The sequence below is a fragment of the Vombatus ursinus genome, unplaced genomic scaffold (assembly GCF_900497805.2).
Source record: "Vombatus ursinus unplaced genomic scaffold, bare-nosed wombat genome assembly UNPS02014779.1, whole genome shotgun sequence".
Classification (NCBI taxonomy): Eukaryota; Metazoa; Chordata; class Mammalia; order Diprotodontia; family Vombatidae; genus Vombatus; species Vombatus ursinus.
In genome coordinates this window covers 21,653,488-21,664,455 of record NW_020954557.1, presented here as the reverse complement: position 1 = coordinate 21,664,455, position 10,968 = coordinate 21,653,488, and the positions used below count along the sequence as shown (strand labels likewise).

The 10,968-nt window shown below is 34.0% G+C and overlaps 1 protein-coding gene across 1 annotated transcript in view; it reads left to right on the top strand.

Moving 5' to 3' along the window:
• The window catches only part of GLS (glutaminase), a 55,819-nt gene that overhangs the window by 16,847 nt on the left and 28,004 nt on the right, over positions 1 to 10,968 (top strand). The window contains exons 2-4 of the mRNA XM_027866007.1: positions 5,158 to 5,254; positions 5,609 to 5,730; positions 9,001 to 9,130. Coding sequence (XP_027721808.1) covers positions 5,158 to 5,254; positions 5,609 to 5,730; positions 9,001 to 9,130 — 349 coding nt within the window. The remainder of the gene's footprint in view (positions 1 to 5,157; positions 5,255 to 5,608; positions 5,731 to 9,000; positions 9,131 to 10,968) is intronic.

The window sequence follows — 10,968 nt, the reverse complement described above, 5'->3', positions numbered from 1 at the left end:
TGTGTGTGTGTGTGTGTGTGTGTGTGTGTGTGTGTGTGTGTGTGTGTGAGAGTGTGTGACCAGGGCTTGGCACATATTAATTGCTTGTTGAATGAATGATGGAATATTCCATCATGGTGGACCAAGTTGAGACATTAGCTCAACTCTGAAGGTTAGTTTAAATTTGATTAAGCAGAATTTAATGGCATTAGTGATTATAGGATCATCAACAGAGTGCCTTTATCAGTGCCTCTGTGACCTTGATTCCCTATCCCCACCTCTTTGCCATTCTGCCATTCAAGTACTTTAGGTGACAGAATGCTGCCCATTGGCTGTGGCTGCTAAGAAACTCAACAGGAGGTGTCACCAAAGAAGTTGCAATTTAGGAATGAATTTTTCTAACCCTAATGCTACAATTCATACCAACATGTATATATGAGCATTACTGATCTTGTGGTACAATGGTGGTTTTGTTGTTGTTGTTTTTTTGCTGGACAATGAGGTTAAGAGCTAGTAAGTGTCAAGTGTCTGAGGCCGAATTTGAACTTGGGTTCTCTTGACTTCAGGGCTGGTGCTTCCCCCATGCCATCTTGCTTCCCCTAGCACAGTGTTTTTTCAGGCAACTAAAAATGAGAAAAAAATTTTCTCTGTACTTAACCAAAAAAATTTAAAATATTATGAAGTGAATAAGTATGTATTTTTTGTTAACTATAGCAATAGAACCTTTATTATTTTTTACTATGTGGCCATAAGCTGAAATCACATGAAAAAGTTAATTGTATGTTTTGTGATATTTACTTTGCTTTTAGGCAAAGTAAACACTGTTCACTGGCATGATAAATATACAGAAGGCTTATTCTGCAATTTTTTTTTCAAGTGACAAACTTCATCAAAGGGTGGTTCATTTCACAAAATCATTTTCTGTAAATAATCTCAATGTTACTATCTTATTTCCTTTGACAGATGGTGCATTTTTTTTCCTTCACATTTTAGGGCATTAGAGTTCAGCTTAATTTAACAGTATTAGATGTGAATAAAATATGGAAAACTTTCTTTTCCTGTGCTGTTAAAGGGAATAACTAGCTATAAATGTGCTTAAAGACCCACATCCAAAATACATGTTTTCTTTTAAAGGTTGTCAACAGTGGAAAAATGCACACTAATTAGGAAGAATATAACATCTAGTGTATTTAGTATAAATTACTATTTTATCTCAAAGCATGTAGACTTTTAAAACAGTTCATCTGAAGTTCATATATTTGCAAACTTTTCTGAAAAAACAAATTTATTACTAATTTAAAGAGCAAATACACAAACTGAAAACTAAATTACAGGGGAAAGCATATTAGGAAACAACTTTATACATGTGGCACTTATTAAAATGAGGAGTCATTGCATAACTTTTCCATAATCCAGGAAACATTTAGGCATCTAGAAATGGTCTTTTCAGACAGTCTAACAGTGCTATTAACATAGACTTTACTGCGTGGCAGTTTCTACAAAGGGACTGTGTTCTATAATTTTCCTATGATAGTTGCCAGCATACCTATGAGTCTTCCAGGATTTCATTAATTCAGTTCCCAAATTTAGTTATGGAAAATAACAGCCTTTTTTTTGTTGTTGTTGTTGAGGGTAATGGGGACATGGGATTGTTTTTGGTGAAAGTTTGGTATTTGTTACTGGTATAATAAAGAATTTAGATATAATAAAAGTGTTGAAATATATAGATAAAATTAAATTTCAGTGAACTTATGTAGGCTTTCATTTTATAAATAAAATTTGGTAGAATGATGACTCGATATCTGTTGCTATTTTTCATATCAGGAGGTGATGGCTGGTGCTTTGAGGGAACAGTATTCTATACTGTCTATGTTCTAGTACTTTGCAGTGATCATTACTGTTGAGAATGAAAATTCTAAAGATTCAATATGGTCTAAGGAAGAGTGATTTATTTATTGGTTAAGACTATTCATTTGAGTGTAATATCTTATCCCTCAACGTTCTAATTAATTGAGGTTATAGTGATTTTATTAATGCTATAATTAAATCTATATTTATGGCTCTTGGAGTTTAATCTGTGTATTTAGATACTTAATGGAATCTGTGGTATTACTTATTCATGGTCAAGTCTCTTAACTTTCTGTCTTGTTTTCCTCATCTTGTCCCTTTCAGTTCCATCTGTAATCCTATGTCAACCTATGTAGGTTACAGTATCTTCTTATCCTTTGTAATTCTTTGATTTTTTTCCATTAATCCTTCATGGAAGAGCCACTTGATGCCCTGGAAGCCTTCATCTAGTTCTTTCTTTTTTTCTTTTCTTTTTTCTTTTTTTTTCTTTTTTTGGCAATTCCCCAGGTAAAATGTTTTTTGTCCACTTGTTCTCTCACATTCTCACTACATGACCAGTCTGCTTTCTTTCTTGTTCTTGCATATCCTTAAAGATAATATTTTCTGCCATTTCTTTCACTCAAGTTCTGGAGTGGGCCAGGCTCAGGCCAGTGCCATGGAACTTAGTTTCAGTTTAGAACAAAATGAGATACTTCTTAGTCATACCATAGTTAACAAAAAAGAGATGTACTTAGCCTTATCAGAGGAAGGATATTCAACAATAATAGACACCTCAAGTGTATTTCAGCTCAGTAAAGATCTCCTTCATGATACACAAGGCAGGCCTCTGAGAGCCTCTGGAGTTCCCCTGGCTGCTTTGCAATCAAGTTTGAACCATTAGTACTCTGAATCTACCAAGGCCCAAGGATGATCTTGACACCTTTTAAGGAAAAACTAGCCTAATTCATATACGAGAAGGAGTTAGACATTGTTTCTATCACGCAAGTCATTGATAAATATGCTACAAATTACATGTAGCAAATGTATGTCTTCCCATTGGTCTTGAATTTCTTTTTTTTTTTTTTACACAAGGTTTCCTGGGTTATAAGAACATTGAAAATTTTGGATTCGTTAAAAACAATGTAAAATTTCCCATATGCAATCAATCTATCAACAGGTATTTATTAAACATATACTGTGTGTGACAGGCACTGTGCTAGGTGCTGGGAATACTAATATAAAGAATAAAATGATTTGTGTTCTTGAGGAGTTTGCATTTTATTAGTGGAGTATAAACAGAATAAATGTAAAGACAATAGATATGTTGTTATTATGTAGTTAAACAGTTATATGCCGTGTAATTGGGGACGGAACTAGCTTTTAGGGGCATCAGGAAAGGCTTCATGTAGGAGGTGGTACTTTTGCTGCCTTGAAGTGTGTGTGTGGAGGGGATTTTTGAGGTAGAGGTGAGAGGGAGGTGCACTTTTAAGTATGTGGGTTGTCCAGTGCAAAGGCAGGGATAAAGGAGATGAAATTTTTGTGAAGAATAGAGAAAAGACCGATTTGGTTGGATACTAGAGTGTAGTAGGAAGAGTACTATATGAGAGTACTAAAAAATTAACGTGGGGCTAGGTAGTGAGGAACTCGAAAAGTTAAAACAGATGACTGGTTGTGGTGGGGCACATGTGCAATCCCTGCTTCTGGGGAGGCTGATGCTGGTGGATCTCTTGAGCTTGATAGTTCTGAGATGCAGTATGCTAAAGCCCGTTGGGTGTCTGCACTAGTCCAATATCAAAATCATGAGCTTCTGGGATCATGGGGCCACTAGGCTGTCTAGGGAAAGGTGAACGTGCCAGGGTCAGAAACAGCTAGGGTAAGTGTCTGTACCAGTCACTAGTAGATCTTTTGAGTGACTGCTGCACTTACAACCTAGACAACATAGGGAAATTCTGCCCTTCTCACTTTCATTCTTAAAACCCCCTCCCCTCCCTCCCCCCACCCCCAACAAACAAAATAGAGAACAGGAGTTTGTTTATATTTGATCCTATAGCCACTGAGTTTGAGTAGGGCGTTTCTCCTACTACATGGTTAGATTTGCACTTAAGAAAAATTACTTCTGCAGATGGGGGCAGAGTGAATTGAAAGTGGGGGAAGGCTTATGGCCAGGAGATGAATGAGAAGGCTCTTGGAATAGTCTATACAAGAGATAATGATGGTCTGAACAAAGATGTGAGTAGAGAGGAGTCAGATGCCAGAGATGATATGGAAATACAATGGTAAGACTGGCAACTGAAAATACATGGAGTGAGACAGAGTGAAGAGTCAAGGATAATACCAATGTTAGAAACCTGGGAGACCAGGAGAATGCTAGTATTCCTTGCTCCAGTGACGCTTGGCCACCTTGTTATTTCTGGGATAAGAGACTCTTATCTTCTGACTTTTGGGCATTTTCACTGAATGTACTTCATGCTTGTGTTGTTCTCCTTCCTCAGTGCTGCTTCTTGATTTCCCTGGCTTCCTTCAAGTCTCAGTAAATCCCATCTTCTAAGGGAAGACTATCTTTTAACCTTTCTTTGTATCCCTAGCACTTAGCACAGTGCCTAACATGTACATAGTAGGTCCTTAAGAAATATTGACTGACTGACTGATGCCATTGTTAGAAACAGGGATATTCTGAAGAGAGGGATGAGGTTAGACGGGGGTAGCAGGGGAAGAGGAGAAAGATAAGTTCTGTTTTGTACATACTGAGTTTGAGATGTGTTTGGAATATCCATTTTGAAATGTCTGCTAGGTAGTTGGTGATCAAACCTTTTCTTTCTTCAATTTTAGGCCCAACTCTATGTTCAAATCAGCTACCATTTCCCACCTTATCAAAGCCTTGCAAAATGTTTGCGTTAACTTTATAGATAAAATAACATTTTATTTGTTATCTCTAGAAATGCCTACCTGCATGTGGTGCTTATTCATAAGTGAATATTTGCTTGATAGGTTTACAAATGGTGTTATCATACTCTGTGGTTTAGTTTTCATCTGGGGCAGATGGTTGAGTTAAAATAGAGTAAAAATCCAAATTTAAAAATTAACATCACATTGTACACTAATTGAAAATCACATGCACATTAATGGTATGGAGGATGTAGCTCGTTTTTAGTGTTTGTGGTCTGATTTTTTTATTACTGATTTGATTTTTGGTTATTGTTCTTTATAAAGATATCCATGATGAATAGCTGATATATAGGTTGTTTTACAGTGACTTGTATGAACATGGCCCAAATCTAGTTTTTGGTGTTAATCTATCTGGCAAACTTTGCACAATATTAATTCTTACTCCCCTCCCCTTTTTTTTTCCAGTAAAATCAAACAGGGTCTTCTACCTAGCTTGGAGGATTTGCTGTTCTATACCATTGCAGAAGGGCAAGAAAAAATACCAGTTCATAAATTCATTACTGTAAGTTGTCTGTTCCCCATCTTTTGTATACTTGTATACATCTTGTGTACTTCATTGGTAGTCCTAGCTCATGTAATTGAAATGTTTTAATGGCCAACATGTGGATACTGACAGTTTCTTATTAGATTTTTGTTTTCATGATTTTCTTATCTTTTTCAAATAACCAATAAAGCAAAAATCAAACCATAACAAACTGTAAAGAAATTTGGTAATGATGAATTAACACTCTTTGTTTAAAAAAAATTAATCAAATGAAGGCATTTTTGTGTATTGAAATAAAAATGTGTAATAAGAATGAACGTGCAATTTATCTAGGCTATATGTTTACAGATTCTTTTTTTAATTTTTAAATAGGCACTGAAATCTACAGGATTGCGAACTTCTGATCCCAGGTTGAAAGAGTGTATGGATATGTTGAGATTAACTCTTCAGACAACATCAGATGGTGTCATGCTAGACAAAGATCTTTTTAAAAAGTAAAAATTTGGTCAAAACTTTAATGAGCAATTTATTGTGCTTACATATAATTAACTATATAAAATTGTTTTTTAATTGTATCTTTTTTGAAGATTGATGCTTTTGTGTAATTAAAAAAGTAGATATGAAATCTCATTTAAAGAAATAGCAAATGACAACAGCATAAAAAATTACATTTATGGTACTTGGAAAGTGAATTGATTTAGAGCATATAATAGTCTTAATTTAGTTTAGTTTTATGTAGAAAATGATTTGTGGTATCACTTGAAAATAAAAAAAAAATTTCATCCTGTCCCCACTACCCAGATTGGTTTAGTTGTATGATATCTTTTTATCCTTATAATCTTGCCCCATAGTAATAGCCAGATTTCAGGAAGGACCCATTTTTATACGTATTTGTTGTGCCTACTCCTGATTATCTGAGCTGAGCATGTGAAGTTAGTTATGTTGTAATGAAAGTATCGTTTTATTTTATTTTTTAAAATTACATACTTTAAGTCTGATTAGTTTGTATGAATGTTTGATTGTCATAATATATCTTTGTACCTTTAGGTTATTCCCAATTTTAACTTCCACTAACATGTTTTTAGTTTAGTTTTGATGTGAAATTACTTACTGGATGATATATTCCTTAAAAGGCACGAAAGTGTTATGGAAGATACAGAAAGTATGAAAGGTTTGATGGCGATCTATCATTTCTTGAGAGCTACTGAAAACTATTTGTGAATGATTATAAACTGTCTTCCCTGAAAGTCTATCAGTATCTTGGTAAAGCCTAAGGAATCTGCTAACAAAATCATTGGTCATCTTTGGTTTATTCATGGAATCTCATGTTTTCAGATGAGTTCTGGTTACTGTGTGGGATAATCTTAAACCATTTAGTCAGGGACTGTTTTTTACCTCTTTGTATCTCCATTACTTAGCACAGTTTGTGGCACGTCGTAGGTGCTTAATAAATACTCATTGTTGAATAACTGATTTGTGAGTAATTACACTGAATTAAAATCATATAGAGTTTGCTAGGAATGGTGTGCTCGGGGTAGTCGTGTAGAGTCTGGAGATTTCTCTATTTTGTTAATGTGATTTGGAAAACAATCTTGTCCCGTATGTGGAAACTGATTCTAAAGGGTAGTTTGTGAAACCTATTCTTATGAGTGGCACTTGGAATTTTGAGGCCCCAAAACTGCTTTGTGCAGGTGGTTGACTTGGGCAGAATTTTTTTTCTTGGTCTGAGTGCCATAAATATGCTTTACATATGTGTAGCACTTTTTTCAACATACTGTGGCTTCTGAGGAACTTGAGTAATGTAATTCGACTTTAAAACATGTATTTAATTCTCACAGTGCTCTTGTGCATGGATGGGGAAAAGGCTGATTTTTCCCATTTTAAGGATAAGAAAACTGTGCCCAGAGTCACATCTAGCTGGAGAACTGGAAATTGCAGATATATTGACTGTTAGCTTAATGTCATATTTAATCCTTCTCAGAGATAAGTTATTTACCAGTCTTGTACTATGTACTATTTTCCATTTTAATTTTATGGCAATAGAGCTCTTTTGATCAGAGTTTTGAGAATAGGAAAGAGTTAACATGTCATTTCTTGTGTAGAGTAGGACTTCATGAAAATAAGATAAAAATAATTTAACATGCTAAGTATATGTAGCCCTGTTTAATACAGGGTATTCTTATATGAGGTTAAAGTTTTTTCTTAGGCTTGATTATCTAGCATTTACCAAGCTAGCATCTTATTAGAAGAAAAAAAACAAGTTTGGCTATTTAAGAATGTTGGTTATTAACTCTTCCCCTACCCCCCAACCAAACTGATTCATTTAAAAGTACCAAGTAGATCAACAGTATAATTTTATGTAGAAAATGATTTGTAGTATCACTTGAAAAATAAAGTAGGGTAGATTTTATAGTTTATATCATGAAGGAAATGTAAATTTCATTTTTGAAAGAAGTTAATATTTTAAAGTTAATGCAGTTATTTGACATTCTTTCCTCATTGATTTTGCAACAAGTGAAAAGTTTATTAACTAGATGTAATTGAAAGAAATATTTTGAACTATTAGGAGATAGGTCAAATTTAGGATGTTTGGGAGAGTAGCATTGTTGTGCTATATTGGGACATCCTAATCCCTAAAACATCAAACCTTAGAGGTTTGTATTATTCTAGTAAAATGATAAGAATGTAAATGTAAATTTTACTTCTTAAATTAAAAATAGAAAAAATTTAGTAAAATTCAAATGGACTTGATCTAGGTCAATGTGAACCTAAAATGTTGGGTTAACTAAATCTTTAAATCTGGAAAAAGATGTTTTTTTTTTTTCAATTCTCAAATAATTTCTCAACTCAGATTTAATTAAAAAGAAAGAAAATATTTCTTAGCTTTTGAATGTAAAATCTAGTGTTTGGTAATGGTAAAAAGCCAAATTGCAATTTTTATAATATGTGATGCATGCAGGTGCCTAAGTGATTAACTGTTACCACTCTTTAAGACTAGGAAATGTTTGTTTTTTGGTTGACCTTTATCTCTAAATAGTTGTTTTTATCAGAAGGATAGGGAAGAGGAAGAGCAGTTGCTGTATGCCACCTCTTCGCTAACTTTTGGCATCCGTTACTAACAAATTGACTTTGGTACTGAGTGCAAGGAGTAATGGTGAGAAAATGAGCAGAGGATATGCATAACCTACTGTGACCTATTTATAAAACTTTTTTGAAAGTTTATGTGAACATGTTGTCTTTATGCTAATTAAAAGTTATACTCCCTATTCTATTATACTTCTGAACTTTACCTTGTTTTTTAAATCATTACTGAATTTTTCTACCAAGCATTTTAGCAAAGTTAAAATAAATCCTTTTTAAAAACTTGATCCATAAGTTTTTATCTTGCATTGTAATTTTATCTTTTCTTGCTTAGAAATTGAGGTTTTTCCAGACATTTTAAATTTGAGGTTTAGTGGAATATTAACCTCATTCAAGCCACAAGTCTGTTTATGTTGGGAATACATAATTTTTCTAGATTTTGTGAAATGTCAATGATTTTTAGAATAATCAAGTATAAGATCCAAAGTTTTGAATATATTGCCATTTTTTTTTTCACGTATAGTTCTCAATCTTTACTATTTAAACTTTATTTAAAATTTGTTTTTTCATGTGAGTACATGAAATGACAAAGTGCATGAAAGAATATGTGTTAAAGTACTATATTTTTATTAATGTTCTAGTAGGAGCATAGCATTACGATTTTTTTTTCTCCTGTTCCTCAGATGTGTTCAAAGCAACATTGTGCTGCTTACACAGGCCTTCAGGAGAAAGTTTGTCATTCCAGACTTTATGTCATTTACCTCACACATTGATGAATTGTATGAAAGTGCTAAAAAACAGTCTGGAGGGAAGGTAAGTTTTTTATGTGACTTTATTTAATGGCACTGGTAAAAACCTAAACTGAACTGCAGATAAAACACAGGAAAAAGTGTTCAGCTTTATGATTTATTAGAAAGTAAAAAAGTTAGAAGATGACTGTACACCTGGTGTTTAATATATCATTATACTTGCAAAAATTCAGATTGAGGCCTCCCTGACTCTGAGGCCAACAACATCACATTACCTTATGCTCTCAGCTTTTCCAAATGATTCCCAAGTAATTAGGACAATGGCTTTTTTTTCTTTCTTTCCTTTTTTTTTTTTTCTTTGGGGGGTGAGGCAATCAGGGCTAAGTGATTTGCCCAGTGTCACACAACTAGTAAGTGTCTGAGGCTGGATTTGAACTCAGGTCCTCTTGACTCCAGGACCGGAACTTTTTCCACTGCACCACCTAGCTGCTCTGACAATGGTGTTTTTTAAATTTTGATATTTTAAGTTATTTTATCTTGGAAATTTCTTAAAAAACCCAATATCATAACTGATTTTTTGTACTGTACATATTTTGAACAAATGAAGGAATTTTTTAAAATATTGGGTTAAAATGTATAATTGCTAAAGAAACTCCTGGTAATACTGGGCAGCACCTTGTTGTCTGGGACACTGAGAGGTTAAATTAATAAATCCAAAATTCATCAGAGGTAGGTTGGGACTCACTCTGTGTTCACTATGCTTATGCTGCCTTTAATCGATTATTATATTAAATTCCTCATGTTAATGATAGCTCTGAAATGTAACACTTGATTTTATAATGTAAAATAATGCAGTAGATTCTTACTGTAGTCAATCCTATTGAGAAATCCTAGTTTTGTTTTAGTTGTACATTATGGCCAAGTGATAACTTTAGGACATGCTGTTAATACATACTCCATTTGTCAACTCTCAAACACCTGAAGGCACTTGTGACCTATTTTCACTTATTGTTTCTAGCGTCTTTCTTCTTATTTGTATCCCTAGTACTTTAACACAGTGCTTGGCACGTAGTAGGCACTTAATAAATGTTTATTAAATCGTATTATATCATTCTTTCCCTGGGAGATGTAGGGAAGAACAAGCCTTTATTTATTATAAGCTTGTTGTGGTTTGAAAGGTAGGGAAAAAATGGACGTGAGGGAATGCTTAGGGAATGAAGAGATTGCTTAGAGTTTGAGAGGTATTCTTTTATTTTTATTTTTCAATCAGTGAAAACTCCTTTCTTTCACTCCCATCCCCAATTGAAAAGGAAAGAAAAACAAACCCCCTGTTAGAAACATTTATATTCAAGCCAAACAAATCCTTGCATTGGTCATGACCCAAAAAAAGTCTCCTGTACTCTGAGTCTTTCATGTTTCTATCAGGAGATGGGTAAAAGGTTTCATGATGAATTTCTGGAATCATGGTTGGTCATGCTGATAAGATTTACTGAGTCTTTCAAAGTTGTTTGTCTTTTTAATGTTGTCATATAAATGGTTTTCCTGGTTCTGCTCACTTCAGTCTATATTGGTGCATACAAGTCTTCCCAGGTTTCTCTGAAATCACTCCCTTCATAATTTCTTACAGTACAGTGAATAATTCTTCTTACAGTGGAATTTATCACATTTATATACCATAACTTGTCCAGTCCTCAATTTATGGGTACTCCTTCAGTTTCTAATTTTTTGCCACTACAGAAAGAAGAGTTTGCTTTTTTCCTTAGAACTAATCATTCTTTCTTATTTCCCCTTCCCCTTTCCTTTCTGTATCCCTGTTGAGTGAAATTTATTTCTAAACCCTACTCTGTCTCTGTGTGTGTGTGTGTGTGTGTGTGTGTGTGTGTGTGTGTGTGTGTGTGTGTG